General features: G+C 39.7%; 1 protein-coding gene across 7 annotated transcripts in view; it reads right to left on the bottom strand.

Annotated features, from left to right (window-relative positions):
- The window catches only part of NHSL1 (NHS like 1), a 169,620-nt gene that overhangs the window by 82,072 nt on the left and 69,645 nt on the right, over positions 1–17,903 (bottom strand). For 2 of the 7 annotated variants that reach the window (XM_087970953.1, XM_087970961.1), the window contains exon 1: positions 2,749–2,902. The exons of 4 other annotated variants lie outside the window; for them this stretch is intronic. In XM_087970953.1, coding sequence (XP_087827079.1) covers positions 2,749–2,764 — 16 coding nt within the window. In that variant the 5' untranslated portion in view covers positions 2,765–2,902. Of the gene's footprint in view, positions 1–2,748; positions 2,903–3,161; positions 3,343–17,903 lie in introns of those variants that run through there. One more of the 7 variants, XM_087970967.1, reaches the window with a different exon arrangement.

Genomic DNA, 17,903 nt, shown 5'->3' with positions numbered 1-17,903 from the left:
AAACATTCCAGACTTTAGAATTCAAACAGACAAGTGTTTGCCACATGACACCCCAGACTTAACAACTATTGAGAAAGACAAAAAAAAAAAAAGTTCTGGACAGTGGACCCTGCAGTAGTACCTGGAGACACGGGAACAGAAGAGAAAGAACTGGAGAAAATCATATAAAGGCGTGCAAATAAAAGTAGAACAAGTGTGGCAAAAGAAAGCAAAAATGGCACCAACAGTAATAGGTGCCTTGGGTTCCTATTCCTAATTTCATTGCATCTGGAGCAGGGGTCTCCAACCTTGGCAAATTTAAGACCTCAGTGCTGGCTGAGGAATTCTGGGAGTTGAAGTCCACAAGTCTTAAAGCTGCCAAGGTTGGAGACCCCTGATCTGGAGCATCACTTGAAGACCATTGTCATTGACAAAAATCATTATTAGTCAATTGCAAAAGGCAGTTTTATGGTACAGCTTATATTTATCTTGTGAAGCAGAAGTAACTTGCTAGCACAAAATCAGACCTAATTTACTAAGTAAGAGTTAAATCACAAGGCTCCTCCTTTATCATCTGTACATGTCAAGATGTTCTGAGCAAGCTCCAATCCAATATAAATATCTTGGCACTATCTCAAGTGGAGGGATTTATAAGAAACTGTTTTGGTGTTAGGAATTTATTTAACAAATCTTTCTAACTTTTCACCTGTATTAGTAGGTAAAACAACAACAGCAAACTTGTTTAAACAACAGTTTAAACTAAATTGTCATTCTTTTTTGTTGACCTTTCTGTTTGTTTTTCATTATTTTACTTTTACAGAATAAGAAAAAAAATATTCTGTTTGATTAACCCATGTTGAATACCAACTTTTGGAAGAATTTCAAAGGATATCCTCCCACAAAACTTTGTCCAAAAGTTTTTTTCCACACAATTGTTGCTATACAAAAGTGTTCACATGACCAATCCTATAAGGAAAAGTCACCTCACTGTAATTGTATACATATCTGAATATTTCTCTAGATAACAATGAGAAGGAAGACGATAGTGAGCTCTGGCATTTTACCTACTGGAGCCCTTTTGCTGTTTTAAAAAGACAGAATCTGTTATTTATTACAAGTATGATTAATGTATAAAAGAAAAATAATTATTTTTATATTTGTTAAGATTCGTTTCCTATTCTTACACCATGGAGTACCTCATTCACAACAACCATTGGGTTGTGGGTTGGACTAAGAAACAGTGTCTGTCCCAAGATTACCCAATTCTATGCATTAACCATGTCACCATATTGGTTTTTAAGTAGCACATATATTATAACTATAAGAGAATCTCATTTTCTTACTCTTTTTGCAGCCTGCCTATCTCTGAAAATCCAGTTAAGTTCTTGACCTGTTTATAACTTATCTAAGTTGCCCAACAGAAATGCAACCTTTATGTACCCTTACCCCTCCATATGAATATACTGTATTTAATTTCATTTATTTGATTTGCCCTGAAGACCCAAAATGGTTCACAAGAGTGCTTCATAATATATTCGTATAATGCAAACTCTCATATAACGTTTTGAGTGTGACTATAAAATTTAGGTCAGACCAATTAAAAGTATTTGTGTTGTTTTCTCTTTCTCGATTTTTTAAAATGCAAACACAAATTCAGTAGCAGATTTGTAATCTCTCCATTGAGACAATACAGTGCTTAAAAATAATCAGTTAAAAATACTCCAGCAAAGCTGCAGTGGGAGAGATTGGTAGCATTAACATCCTAATCTGATTTGAATTTAAGAAATGTTACCAATGTACTAGTTTGCAGCACATGCAAGGGTGAGTCAGGTATTTCAAAACTCACCCATAATAAGTTGCAACAGTTATTTTGTTATTACAATATATATTTTTCCCAATTGCAGTCAATCCTGGTAGAAAGCCTAAAACAACTATCTTTTTATTATCTTATAAATTCTAACTCTGAATGCTTTAAGTTGTGCTGTATGCATATTAGTTTGACTTCTTTTCATTCTAACAAGGAAAACACAGTACAATTAAGCAGTTCTTTCCTTTAACAATCAAAGAGCAGAAATGGAAAATATAAATAAATATAAACATATGCCTCACAGGAGAACACTATACATTCATATTTTCCTTACCTTTGAAATAATAAATGCTCATTTTCAGGTTTTTTTTAAAAAAAATTAGTAATTTTTTTTGTGCCAAAGCACCCTATCCACCTCCACATCCATACAAGCATAATATTTGGGTATAAGATACATCCTAAAAAACACCGCGGTTTAGTTTTGAATTTATATTCTTATTTCCTACCCACACCCCACATCAATATAATTAGAGATGCTGTTTTGAAACCAGTTAAATAAAGGAATTGTCTGATGAATGCTGTTTAGTAGCGGAGCCAGTGTACATGCTTCGTTCAGTAAATCCACCCAAACATTCCAATGACCCAAACAATGTATTTGCAAGTAGTTGATAGGGTCAGCAATTTACAACCTACAGAACAAGCTCATTCCTTTGTACAGGAAAAGATTACATGCATTCCAGCCAGAAATATGCTTTCTCTCGGATCATAAAAGACAAAGGGTGAGATGGGATGGTTTGGGCTGTTCTCTGACTCAGGACCTAAGACCAGAGATTATACTTCTCATAAACTTCTGAGAATTGGCTCGACTACGGACAAAAAGATTCCACCATCCCCTTCCCAAACAGTAACACAGCCCAACTGGCAATATAAAAAGAAGCCAAATCACTGCCCAAAACTCTTACCTTTTAGACAAAACATTCTGAGACTGTTCCATGGAAAGAAATGGAAAAGTCTTGCTTGGGGAGAAAGCAACACACCAGTGCTAGGTACAGCTGTTCCCCAGTTCCCCCCATTCAAGCACTCAGCCGAAGAAGCTGGCTGCAGACCAAATCTGCTGCTCTAGGAAGCTGTCGCCCAACCCACTGATTCTTTAACAACACTACTGACACCTCCCTATTCCCCTCCCAGCTACTACCCCCCCAAAAAAAAAGACCAGAGAAAGGAAAAGGGAATTGTGCCTCTTCAGCCACGCCTATCAGACTACAACTTGAATACATTTTTTTTCTCCTTTGTCAGCTTGTTTTTCCTTTGAAAACAATTCACACTCATGAGCTGGTCAGTGTGAAGTAAAAAAAATAAACCACCTTTCATTTACCTTAGTTGCGTCTCTGAATGGTGAATTCCGTCTCTCCTTAATTTTTGGATAATCAATCTGGATTGCAATCTGTTTCATTTTGAAGCATACTAGAAAGTTGGCAACTTTTTAAAATGTAAAGGTTTTTACATACACATGCAACGAAGTAGGAAATATGCATAATTGTAACTAAATGTTAAGCACGCACAGACTGGATTGCAAATATTTTATAGTTATAAATAGATACCAAGAGTATCTTCAACCAATTGTCACAGTTAACCTTGCTTCTAAATAAATAGGACAAATATCTTATCTAATTAGGAGAACAGCTATTCTGACCTTTAAATAAAGATGAAGCTACACATGCTGTCCTCTGTTTACCAGACAGCACTGAGAAAAGCAAAAAAAGAGTACATCACATGTCTATTTCACAAGTTTTGATTTTAAAAATGGAATTTAACCAAAGATATGTAAATAAAATCTTGTTATCAACCCTTTTCTATAGCATAGCATTTCGCAGAAACTCTAATGCAAATGCCCTTCTTACCTTCCAAAATTGCATGAGTATGAAAATTAATCTAGTTCCCTTGTGTTTCTCTGCTTTCTCTGAGAAGGGAGGGAGGGAGGGTAGCAGAAAAATATATATGGTAGAGCTGCATTTTCATGAGCCATGGCAGCAATGACGATAGAATAAAGGAAAAAAAAAATGGGAACCATTGGAAAATTGATGTAAAGATTAATACTATGATCAATGGATATTAGATTAAGAGAAATACAGTTATTACCGTGTTTCTCCAACAATACGGCCTCCACCAATAGGAAGCCCCAGCATGATTTATTGGCATAAAATCAAATTAAGCCCCTCCCCCCAAATTAAGGCCCCCTTTTAAACATGCAAAATGGGGGGGGGGGAATGGCGGGGGGGGCTTGCCGTTAGGAAGTACTTTGTTGCATGCCTGGATATGGTGCTGCCTGCGTTGGTGGGGCACTTCATATCAGGAGACTCAGTGCTCGCGCTTTGCTCGGACGAGCGAATTGGAACATTTCGGGCGCCTCCGCCTCCTCCTCCTCGCCCATCGCAGGTGGCGGCGGCGACGGCAAGCGGCAGCACTTCACTGAGGGAAAAAGAAGACAGCGCAGCTGCCTTGCTTGCTTTCCTGCCTGCCCGCCCCAGCCGGCCTCAGGAGTGGCGGCGGTGGCAGCAGGCACGCACGCTCCTGCCAGCGAAGGGAGGAGAGGCGAGGAAAGAGAAGGGAGCGCGGCAGCGGCAGCTGTCATAGTATCATCTCATAGCGGGGCAAGGCTGGCAAGCTGAGGTGGCCGCACCAGAGAGCGTCGCTGCCAACCCCATCGTGAGGATAAAGGAGCGGGATAGAGATTCAGTCAGACGTCAGCCTTGGCTAGAGAAAAGAGCCAGCCTCTCGGAGCACGCCGGCGTCTCTCTCTCTCTCTCTCTGTGTGTGTGTGTGTGTATGAAAGAGCTCGCCTCGCTCAGAGCGTTTGGCGAAGTACGCGAGTTTTGCAGTCGGAGAGGGAGGCGGCGGCGAAAAGGACACGGCAGCAACGGCAGGATGCTGCAATTGGGCAAGGTCAGGACCTTGCATTGAAGCAGCCCGGGGGACACGCAGCCATCTCCCTCCAGCCCACCTTGAGGATTTGCCTTTTGTTGTTGGTATACTTGGCTTCAGGCGCTCCTGTCGCCGCCTTCCCTTTGCCTTTGAAGTCAAAGCAAATTATTTTAAAAACCTCCGTTCATCCCACCAGGGCCACGCCGGAGCCGTGCAGGCTGGGCAGAGCCAGGAAACACCCGCGGCTCGCTTTCCCGGCTCTGCCCAGCCAACACGGCTCCGGCGCGGCCCTGGTAGGATGAGCGGAGGTTTTAAATACGCTTTGCCTTCGAAGGCAAAGGGAAGGCAGCGACAGGCGCCTGAAGCCAAGTGTCTCCTCAGGGCTCCGGTTGCAGGGAGGAGCCCTGACTGGCCGCACGTGGCTGTGCCAAACGCTGCGGCGTTGCTCTAACGCCACGGCAGCAAGGGAGAAAGAAAAGCAACGGTGGCGGAAGGTCTCCCGAAGCTGTCGCCGCCCACCCACCTGAGGATGCATGGGGGGGGAATTAAGTCAACCCCGAAAAGACGGCCTAGCCATTTTTTCGGGGGTCAAAAAAAAAATAAGGCCCGGCCTTATTATGTGAGAAACACGGTATATATTCCATAGGAAGAATGAAGAACAAACTTGATTTCATCCATGTAACGCAGGGGTGGGCAAACTTTTTGGCTCGGGGGCCGCATTGACTTTAAAATTTGACGGACGGGCGGGTCAGCACAAGATACGATACATATAAAAAACTGCATTTGTTAACAGTTCCCCTTTTCAAAGCGAGGGGAGGAAAGAGTTTTGTTTTTAAGCGGAGAGACGCTTTTGCCGTACTCGGGGTAGGAAAAATAACTATTTTTCTCCGAGACATCCTCCAAAACTCAAGTTTGGCGTCATAGATAGATAGATAGATAGATAGATAGATAGATAGATAGATAGATAGATAGACAGATTCTTCCCCTACGAATAAACGACTGTGTGTGTGTATGTGTGTATGAATGTACCCCTCAGCTTACAAAAGTGCGAGGTCCCGGGACCGGCGCGCTGAGGGCGCCGCTGTTCTCTCCCATCTTACCGCAGGGGAAGGCCATGGAGGGAGGTGTGAGCGCCTGCTGGTGCTCGGGTCTACGGGAATACGCATCACAACAGCGGGCGTTAGGGGAGGAAGGAGGTGGCGGCAGAGCTGCTGCTGCTGGCCGAGAGGTGAGGGAAAGGCGCGCCTAGGGCGCAGCGAGCCAGATGCCCAAGATCACACGGTGGGCGCTCCGAAGCCGGGCGCAGGAGAAAACGCCCAGCCCCCCTGTGCAGGTCGGGCCCTCGCCGCCACTGCCAGTCCCGGCCGCTCCGGCCACCAGTTGCTCCTTGGGCGCAGCTTTCCCATGGCCCCGTTGTGCTTCTCGTGCTCCTCGATGCCGACGGTGCTCGGGGCTCAGGCGCCGCGGAGGGGGATTCCCTGGGACCGAAAATCTGAACCGGCTGCTGCAGCTCCAACGCGCCTCCTCCTGCCTCTCGGCTTCGCCGTCCCGTGGCTCTGGGTTCCAGAGTGCAGCCCCAAAGTCTGCCCGCCACGGTGGGGAGCCCGGAGGTGCTCAGCGGGTGGTTGGCCGAACCCCAGAGTGCTCCTTTGGTGCTGCCTCCCCCCCCTTTCAAATCAAACGTGGCTCAGGCGAAATGAAGCTGGGCTCTGTCGGTGGTGGCCGCGAGAGCAGCGCTCAGGGCTCCTTCTCCCGCAGTCACGATGGAGGGGCAGGGAGGCGAGCCGGCAGCATCCCGCGCTCCTCTCGGCTCGGCAGCTTCTCTCCCGCGAAGGGACTGCGACGAGACCTCAACAGGTTTCAGCTCTCTTCGCTCCGCCGGGCTCCTGCCCCGTTTCCTGCTCTGCCTGACAAGCCCGCCAGGCGCCCTACTTGCTCTCCACCACCCGCCCTCCGCCTCAACCACCTCCTCTCAAACGCGTCTGAAAGCAGCCAAAAAGTGGCCGCGGTTACATACGGACCAATCTTCGGCGGGCCACATAAAAAAGACCAACGGGCGGATGTGGCCGCGGGCCGTAGTTTGCCCACTCCTGATGTAACGTATTATTATGTTGGCATATATTGCTCAATCACACAAATTGGAATCTCTTGTGAGAATTGCTAAACAAACTATGGGACCTCCTTCAAATGATTTATTTAGGCTAAATTTGGAAAACATACTGAGTATTGCTCATGATTAATCAAAAGTTTGCCCAACCATATATCTGATAGAGGAGAATATTCATTGAAATGAGGTCATCTTTGGTGCTCTCTGAACCAGGTTGTTTTCTTGCAGAAATTTCATTATCCAAACTAGGAAATATCATTAGAGCACATCCTACTGGCACTGATCATGTTACCTTGTTTGGGTAATAAAATGTCTGTAAGAAAACCAAGCTCAGCGAAAACTAAGGACCCAATCATATTTCTGCCTTACTGGCTAAACAAACATAGTGGTTATATTTGTTTGCTGTATTTTTAAAAAAATCACATCTTTTGTTATCTATGCTTTCTGTTCAACTCTTTCCTTTTTTTATAATGTGAAGAATGGACCAAGACATTTTTGGAGCAGTGAGTATAAGTGCCTCTGAGTCTTGTTTTACCTAGCCATCTGCTACAGAGAGGAAAACAAACAAAACCACCAACAACAATCCACTGAAACAAATTGGGAAGAACAGCATCAGTCATTGGTGAATCACACTCTAAATTCCTATTTTTCTTTTTAACTCTGTTATCACCATCATAGTGGTAGGGTTGACTCTAGAATAATCTGGGCAGCTCAGAACAATCAGACAAAGATATTACAATAAAAGATATAAGATGAAAGATGGCAAGAGTGACAGATTGAATTGAATGAAGTAAAAAGTCTCACTTTCCCTCACCAAAGGCCTGGGTGAAGAGCCAGGTCTTCACTGTTCTTCTAAACCAGGGGTGTCCAACCTTGGCAACTTTAAGACTTGTGGACTTCAACTCCCAGAATTCCTCAGCAAAGCTGGCTGAGGAATTCTGGGAGTTGAAGTCCACAAGTCTTAAAGTTGCCAAGGTTGGACACCCCTGTTCTAAACAGTGGAATGGGCAGATAACAGGTGCTGCCGCAGAGAAGGCACATTTCTGGGGTCCCAATAAATGACATTGTTTAATTGAAGAAACTCAGAGTGCACTAATCCTGGAAGATCAAATCAGCTGGGCAGATACCATGGGATATGGATGGCCCCTCAAGTAACCAGGCTGTATGTTCTATAGGGCTTTATAGGTCATAACCAGCACCTTGAATTGCCCCAAGAGGAAACCTGGCAATTGGCATAGCTCACAAAGCTGAGGTGTTACATGAGCTTACTGAGGCATGCCCATCACTGTTCGCACTGCTGCATTCTGGACCAGTTGAAGCTTATGGTTCAAGGGCAGTCTCATGTACAGTATGGTGTAGTAGTCAAACCCCAAGGTGACTGGGAGATGAGTGACTGTCTTCCCCTGACCTTTCCCCTGACCTAGGAAAGTATGCAAACGGCACACCAGATAGAGTTGTGCAAAGGCTTTACTGGCTACAGCTGATTAACACTACAAGCAGCATAACACTTACAGGATCTCAACCCTCACTTCCCAGAGGTCCTCTGGGGTTTATGCTGGTGTAGCTGCTTGGTAGTTACTACTGCTGCTACCTCTCTTCTTGAGAAAGGTCTTTACCTCGTATCCTAGCTCTCTTTTATTATTATTTTCCACTTTTATTTTCATGTACAAGTCAAGATAGCAAACATACCAGTACTCCTTCTGCCTTCCATTTCCCTGCAATCACAACTCTGTGAGATAAGTGGCTGAGAGAGAGTGACTAGCCCAAAGTTACCCAGTCAGTTTTTCATGCCTAAGGAGGGAGTAGGACTAAAACTCTCCTAGGCCAGCATCTTATATACTAGACTAAACTGGCTCTAAGGTGAACCAAAGAGAAGCAATAGTGATCTTAACTCCAGCATGGAAGACAGGTAGAATTCCCTCAGGCTATACTTACTTGTGAGTAAAAAGGGGAAAATTGATAAAGCTGAAATAAATTCTATAGGGCCGCTTTCTAGTGACTACATGTTTTTGAGGCATGTAGCTAGGGATACACACACACACATGTATGTGTGTGTGTGTGTGAGAGAGAGAGAGAGAGAAAGACTTTTTCTGTTTAACTTTGCAAGTAGACACATGCAAAAATGATAAGTAGAATAAATAATACAGATAAATCAAACAGCATCCTCAAGCATCCTACTCATAAACTAACCATAAAATTAGCAAACATAATATAAATTTGAGACAGATCCAAGGTAGGTGAGATATACTATTCAAAAAGACAAAGATATATACAGACTGAGAATAATTGCACAAATAACTGTCACAAAGAATTGCTTTCAGAGACAAAGGTTATTCACAATAAAGTGAATCAAAAGTGAACCTTCTTCATTACAAATATTCCTTACTCCTCACAGATGAAGTCTCTCAAGCAAGCAATCGCTGTGTGCTTCTCAAGGATGTTGTTTGATACCTGTAAACTACAATATTTGTAATATCCCCTTTTATTTCCTTCTGAGTTAATTATCGCCTGTAACAGATTTTTCTATGTTAGTTACTCCTGGATCTGCACTTTAGATAATCCCTGAGGATAACCGCTACATTTTCTTCTGTTCCCCGAAAACTCTTGTCTCTTCAGGCTTGGATTTGAAACAACCAAAACTTTTCTATCAAAAGAGAACTACTTTTCATTTACATGTTCCCAGCTGTGATTCAGTCAGTTCAAGAATGTCTGAATCATGGTTTTTGTGTCTAGCCTGGGACAATGAATGTGGGGAGAGGGCTTGTATGGTGCTGTAAAGTTATTTTTTTGGATGGAGGCAAGTATGCATCTGAAATATGTTTACCTTAATGAGTTTAAAAGGAGTCTCAGGAGGAAAATAAAATATCAAATGCTCATTTCCAGAATGATCTTCTGTTGAAACTTCTCTTTATAAAGTATTGTTCCATAATTTGATATTTAAGCCAAAAAACTTGTTATTAAAAATAAATCATAGTTAAATTTGATAGAACCTACAAATATGTGAAAATACTTTATTTACATTTGTGTTTTTATAAGATGAGGAATAAGGAAAAAATAAGTTATCAAAATATGACTACAAAATAAATTAAAGCTTATTTATTTATTTATCAAATTTATATTACTCATCTCACATAAAGTGATTCTGGGAAGTATATAACAATAAAACATATACTGCCCACTTTTTTATTTTATTGTTGTATACTGCTCACAAAGTGACTCTGGACAGTATACAACAATAAAATAAAAAAGTTCTAAAATTCCATTTAATATTGAGTCCTCAAATAGAGGACATACAACTAGTCCTCACTTAACAACCACAACTGAGCCCAAAATTTCTATCGTAAATCATTGCAGTTGTTAAATGAGTCATCAAATTATCTGACTCAATTTTATGGCCATTTTTATAATGATGTACAGCTAGTCACTGTGGTCATTAAGCAAGCCACATAATAATTAAGTGAATCCATTCTCCCAATTGGCGCTTTTTGTTTTTTGCTGGAAAAAAAATCATTGCAAATCATGATCTCATGACTGTGGGATTCTGCAATCAAACATAAATTCAAGCCAATTGCCAAGCAACTGAAATGCAATCATATGATTGTAGGGCATATGCGTAAGTCAGTTGTAACTTCAACGGTGGGTTGTAAGTAATTTTTTGGCAGTCCGTTGTAATTTTGAACAACTGCTAAGTGACAGGTCATTAAACAAGGACTACCTGTATCAAATATTAAATTGATAAGAACAGATAATATACTTGATCTTTCCATTCTAGGGCTTGTAACAACATTGCTGCCATAATTACATATAAAAACAAAGTCCTGTGTTTTTCCTCATTTGTTCATCTGCCATCTCTAACTGAAAAGCTTTAGGTTTCAATATAAGATCCATTTTCATTTTTTTTAACAAAAATATCTGATACCAAAATTTCTTAGCCTTCTTACATGTCCACCAAAGTACCTTTGGATTGATTACAGATAGTCCTGGACTTATGACCAGAACTAAGACCAAACCTGATGTTACTAAGCAAGGCATTTAAGTGAGTTGTGAGTCATTTTACAACCTCTTTGCTACAGCTGTTGTTAAGTGGATCATGCAGTAGCCAAGTGACTCTGGCTTTCTTCATTGACTTTGCTTCTCGGAAGCTAGCTGAGAAGTCATAAATGGTGATCACATGACCGAGGATAGTGCAACCATTACAAATACATGCCAGTTGCCAAGTGCTCGAATTTTGATCATGTGACCCTGGGAATGCTGCAACAGTTGTAAATGTGAGAACTGCTCATAAGACACTTTTTTCAGTGATGCTGTAATTTTGAACAGACACTAAACAAATGGTGGTAAGTCAAGTGCTACCTGTACAATTCCATTTGGAATTCCCTTATACATTTTTGACAATTTAACAGGAGTTAAAATACCATTGATACATCATTTTATATAAATTTCAAACCTTGTGTCCATCTATATTCCCAACTTTTATTTTTTATTGAAGCTGTGTAGAACTTTACCAGTAAAATGACATTTCATGAAGAAAAGTAGATATTCCAGATTTTAAAACTTCACTCCACATGTAGAACTACTGAATTGTTTTGAACATGTTGCGTCTAATCTAACTTTTTCAACGCCAAGATAAATATGGGGAACAGTCAGTTCAAAAGAGGGCGTAACTACATATAAATGGATACATTGATGCAATTTAATTTAATATTAACTCAGACTGAATGTTCCAAAGTGACCTCTGAGTCTGGCACTCCTTATCACTTTTTAAACAAAAAGAATCCGTTAAACCACAGTAAGACTCTGCATGAAGCCAATCCCAGTCATGAATTAAGTTAGGCTCAAGAGCAAGTCAAATAAAAGTTAAAGGGCATACAAAGGGCAATGCCTCATAAATTTGTGACAGGTCAAGAGAGAAATCTTTAAGCTCTCTTTTCAAATGAATTTCTCCAAATAACCCAATTTGTATAAAAGACAAAACTATGAAAGTGTGTAGAATGGAAGGGAGCGGGAATTAATAGAAAAATAATCTGTAATAGTTTCCCATCCCATACCTTGTTCTTTTCTGCATTGAGAGGTTATGATTTTGCCCTGTGTTTTTATTATTTACCAAAAGTAACTTTATTATTATACAAATAAAATAAAAAAAATTCTTCTGCTGCTGCCAAGTTTAAGAAAGGTTTAGTATATGGTTACAAGGTATGATCATGCATATTCCTGAAATGTATTATATTTAAGCTTCAGAACAAAGAAAAATAGAGTAAAACTAATTACTACCCAGTAGCGTAGTCTTCGGGGAAAAAGTTAGTTGGATTAAAAAAAATATGTATGATGAAATAGATTACTACATTAGAAAGGTACCTCATATTAAAAAGAAACTACAGTTTTTGGGCAAATTAAAACAGTGAAGAACAGCAGCAGTAAAAAAATAGAAATATACCAGTGGTGAGGTTCAATTTTTTTTACTACCGGTTCTGTGGGTGTGGCTTGGTGGGCGTGGCAGGGGAAGGATACTGTAAAATCTCCAGTCAGAGGTGGTATTTGCCAGTTCTCCAAATTACTCAAAATTTCCGCTACCGGATCTCCAGAACTGGTCAGAACCTGCTGAATACCACCTCTGAAATATACACATTCACACTTATTATAGCAAGGGGTTAAACAGTACAGCCCACTTTCTGAAGACTAAACACCTTACTTAATAAGGAGATCTGAATGCTTACTACTTTTTACTTGTTTATAAATTATCTTGATTTAATAGTGACTTCGGGGCCAAGTTTGTGAATATTATCAACTCTTCCGCATGGCAAGAATTTCTTGTGAAAAATACCAAAAAGAATCTCTCAAAACTAAGTGAACAGTTCAAGAAATGAGGTTCAATTTAAATAAGTGTAAATTGATATACATTAGGGCTCAAACTCATGAGGACTGAGCTGACAGCCAATAGCCAGGAAAAAAATGCTAAGGTCATAGTGGACAGCTGAATAAAGATTTTGACTCAGTGTGCAGCAGGAATGAAAAAGGCAAATTCCATTGTAGGCTTCATTAGGAAAGGACTTGAAAATAAAATTGCCTGACACTGTAATGCCCTTATAAAGATATATGGTACCTCTGCACCAGGAGCATGTGTATAATTCCAATAACTACATTTGAAAAAGGATATAATAGAGATGGAAAAAGTGAAGCAGAGGAGAACCAAAATGGGAGTAAAAGATTAGAACATTTAGGAAGAAAAGTATGTTAGAAATAGAGACAAGTTAAAAAACATGTATCACATGGAGAAAGTGAACAAGGAGAAGTGTTTTCTCGGTCTTGCAAAACAGTAGGACCAGATTCCACCTAATAAAGGTATAATTAGAAGGAGATTTAGAACAGAGCGAAGCAAGCAGATCTTCAGTTAGTGCATAATTACCCTGTGGAATTCACTACCCCAAGATGAAATGATGGCTACTAACTTTTAATGAAGATATTCTAATACAGTAAATTATCACATTCCTGGAATAATATATGTTATTATATGTTAATTTTATAAATAAGAAGACTAAAGTGCAAGTACATGAAGGTCGGTGGTGCAGTGGTTAGAGTGCAGTACTGCAAGCTACTCCCACTGCAATTTGGCAGATCGAATCCCACCAGGCTCAAGGTTGACTCAGCCTTCCATCCTTCCGAGGTGGGTAAAATGAGGACCCAAATTGTTGGGGGCAATATGCTGACTCTGTAAACTGCTTTGAGAGGGCTGTAAAGCACTATAAAGCAGTATATAAGTCTAAGTGCTATTGCTATTAGCCAAATTATAAAAGCTTTATTTAAATGTTTATAATTTCCCAATGAGCTAGGTTTCTTTTACACCAGCTACACACACAATACAGGGTAGAATTCAATGCTCACAACAGAGCCAGCACACCACACCTCCCCACCAGTATTTATAGAGAGGGGGCAGTTCCGATCACGCTTTGCTCGCACAAGCACGAAGCCGAAAGTACCAGCCTGAAGATGGCGAGTGGGACCTCGTCTAAATATAGCTATTTTCTAAAGCGCCTGTAGGCCAGACAAGGAATAATGGATGGAAACTGAACAAGGAGAGATTTAACCTGGAAATAAGGAGAAACTTTCTGACATTGAGAACAACCAACCAATGGAACAGCTTGCCCTCGGAAGTTGTGGGAGCACCATCACTTGAGACTTTCAAGAAAAGACTGGACTGCCATTTGTCAGAAATGGTGTAGGGCCTCCCGCTTGGGCGAGGGGTTGGACTAAATGACCTACAAGGTCCCTTCCAACTCTGATTATCTGTTATCTGTTTTATAAATCTGTATGGGTGGTTGCAGAGTTATGACTGCAATTGGGACTGGGATTGCTGATATAAATCAGTGCGGATATAAAGCAAAAAGTTGTGAACTTGTTGAGATCATTAAAGAGGAATTGCAGGTACTGTTGTTAAGCAATAACCCACCCAAGCCAAGCCAAGCCAGGCTTGAGTCCTCCCAACCCTGAGCCTCCATAAGGTAAGGGACTCCCTACAACTCCCCCTACTACTTATCTTCCCCTTCCCATCTATGCCTTCCAGAGCAGGAAGTAACCCCCCCAGCAAACAGACATCGGCTATCCCAAGGCTTATATCAGATTTATTTTTATGTAACTTGCTCCTTGCCTTTTGTGATAAGTGTGAAGTAGGAAATTCATAAACGATGGTTATATTTGAAATTAAGCTTAACTTTACCTATAGAGCATTCTAGTGGTTGTCAGCCTCTGATCCTACTTTGTGAATTCAAAAATTACACCAGTCAGATTTAAGTAAGGCAGTTTCCTATCGTAGGATACAAATAAGTTATGATAGAAATGAGTATTCCTGGTAGTACTTTTATATTCAGTATTGCAGAGTTTCAGGGTACATGTTATTTTGCTTTGGTGGCAACAGATGACAATAAACTAAGTCATACCATGGTTGACTGCTCATATTTGTAAAATCAGCAAAGATACTTGGGTGTATTAGCGACAGATAAATGAAGCCATTTAAACGTAGCTATTCCCCAAGTAAACTATGGTAGATGTGCTTTATAAATATATATATATATATATATATATATATATATATATATATATATATATATAATTTTTGTAATAAAAGAGCTACTTAAGTAAATGTTTCATGGCTTTTAAAGGGAAAAAAGGCTTTAAAGGAAACAGTAGAAAAATTAAAAATAAAAAGCAAGTAGCAATTCAAGCAACTGCTAAATGTACACCTTAAAATAGTGCATTAATCTCTTTGTCTCAGTTTTTCTTTAAAAAAAATACCTTTACTAGCCCCCATCAAACTAAAAGGAGAAGATTCATTCTGTCAAGACAAGCAAACAAGGAAAAATAAAGAAAAGGGACAGCAGCTATCATTTGAGATTTATACCAATGACAATCAAGTATTTGCTTCGCCCTGGGGATGTTAGCAGGTGCAGCTAATCAGGCAAAGTTTATTACTGGACTCGAATGAGTTATGTTCCAGCAGGGGAACATGATTTAAGCTGGTAATCATTAGATCAGGCCTGCCAATTTGAAAATATGATTCCTTAACCCATAGTGAAGAGATGCACATCACTATGTATTTAATAATGAACTGGATCTGCACATTAGAAAAACCAACCACACAGACTTTTCACCAAGTTAGCAACCATAAAATGTGGCAATTGATAGCAAAGAAAAAAAAGATTTAAATTATTTATTAAGCTCATTAAAAATATAAATAACATTCATAATGTTTAAATGGGCTAGTTGTTTAGGTACAATATAATTCAAAGGTTATGTAGTTCATGATTCAGGTTGATAACTTTTCTGAGTTACAATTTTATAAAATTTGGGATCTATTCTATCAATGGTTAGACAATAAAATATAGTAATGAAATATGTAGACTTTTAGAAAATAATAAATATATAAAGATGTATTCTTTTCTTATTATATCTACAAAATGATTCTAGGATAGATCTGGGATGATAATCTGAATTGTCATAAAACAAATTAAGAAAATATGATCATTTTGGAAAACATGAATGAATAAAAGTATAGTCAAATGATTGATTAATAATGATAATGTATTTAATATATTGATTGAAAATACGAGATTATAATACAATGTAATTATAATTGAAGACTATGAAATGGAAGCACAAAACAATTTGTAAACCAACCGGCACACTGTATGTACATATATGGAAGATGATTTGATGTTTTTATGTTTTGTTTGTTTATGTTTGTTTTAAAAACCAATAAAAATTTATTTTTAAAAAAATGTTGTCTATGACTATTTTGCTCAAAATTTTGGCATTGGGAATTGTGCTTTAATAGTCAGATCGGATACCCAACTCTATAAATTTTTGCACTGAATTTTATGCTTGTAAAGCACTTTACAATCTTTTCAGTATTGTTCAACTTTAGAAGCTCTTTTTTACTCCATCCTTCTTCAACATTCCTTTCTCTGTGAAATTGTTACCCTATATGGGGTTCAAATGCCCTAAAAGACCAGTTTTCTTAAGATTTGATGAGGTTGAATGAAATACAGGTAATCCCTGTATTGTAAGGGTTACAAGTATTCCCTTAGTGAATATTTGAAGTTAGGTGATCAGCGCCCCCTAATATTTACGAACAAGTCCCGAAACTACAAATGTTGCAGCACTTTGCCGGCCAAAATGGAGTGCATGCCTGGGCCCACCTCCTGTGAACCTCCATTTTGGCTTGTGAAGTGCCGGGCGAGGCATGCACAGGCCTAAACAGAGCTCCATTTTGGTCAGCAAAGTGCCAGGAGAGACCTGCGCACACCAAAATGGAGCTGCAGAGGGCTGAGAGGCTGGAGAGGAGACAGCTTGCTAGATCTTTGCATGGTAAGTGACCCAGCATGGCAGATTGGGTGGCAGGTGAAAGCAATTGTGTGGAGCAATTTCAGTGTGTCTGGGTGGTCTTAAGCACGTGGCCTTTTCCATCACTAGACCCATGGATTCCCCACCCTGAAATACCTCATGTGCAGTTAACAAACCGCGTATTCAATTAGTGAATGCATAGGTGAAAAGAGGGAGTGATCCCGCTCAAGGTAGGAGATTCACTCCCACAAATCCCCAGGTTATGAATGGAATGGGCAGGCTCCATTACATTCGTAACTCAAGGACTACCTGTACATGCCAAATGAAATCTAGTTGAGAGTAGACTGATTATAACAAATGTGTGAAAACCTTATCCATGGCTGCACTGAAACTAAAGTTACCTCTGGCAATTAATTTTTATTTCTACTCCTCTGTTGCTACTAAAATATTTCACTCCGAAAGGTACTGATTTCTCTGGTTGGGCTTTAATATCCAAGCCTGCTACTATCTCCTGCAGTGTTCAGTTAACTTTTTACTATTTTGAATGATGTAAGAAATACATTCTTTTAATTATGAATCAATAGGGTATACATTTAATTATATAAAATTATACTAACATAGTATAAAGCATTGATATAGAATGTCAGCAAACAACTATATATTTACCTAAATGGCCAAAACTAATTTACACTTTGTTATTTGTTGGATACACGCATTGAAATCTGCCATAAACTTATTTTAAACCAGCACAATAATATTTATAAAATCCATATTTCAGGGACAAGGTTTTCAATATTCTTATCTTCCTGAAAACAAATGTGCACAAATAATGTTATTAATTTAAAAAAAATCAGTGTATTAAATATGTTACTAACCAGGTACAGAATTAGATTCCAGGTGCACAAACTGACATAATAAATAACTATGATTCTTATACACAAATCATACCCATAAGCTTCTGCATAACCTTCTTGTCCCAAACAAATTAATGTACTGAGACAATTGTTCCCCCCAAAATTGATTCAGTGCACACACACATGTGCAAATGTGTACACATACATGTCACAAACATGCATACACCCAATATACATACTTTTTGAATATGCAGGTGTCTATGTGCATCCATGTAGAATTCATGTGTAGGAAAACATTCCAGGGAAAGGGTTAACTTTCAGGAATCTAATAATTTTTTCTACTAAGGTACCTCTGAGTTTCTGCCAATGATAACATGTTGGAATAATAAAAAAATGGCCA

This window comes from Notechis scutatus, chromosome 1 (genome assembly GCF_049901735.1).
Source record: "Notechis scutatus isolate UNSWTSFEM ecotype Mainland chromosome 1, rNotScu1.2, whole genome shotgun sequence".
Classification (NCBI taxonomy): domain Eukaryota; kingdom Metazoa; phylum Chordata; class Lepidosauria; order Squamata; family Elapidae; genus Notechis; species Notechis scutatus.
The sequence above is the reverse complement of the archived record's forward strand: the minus strand, read 5'-3'. Positions and strand labels throughout refer to the sequence as shown.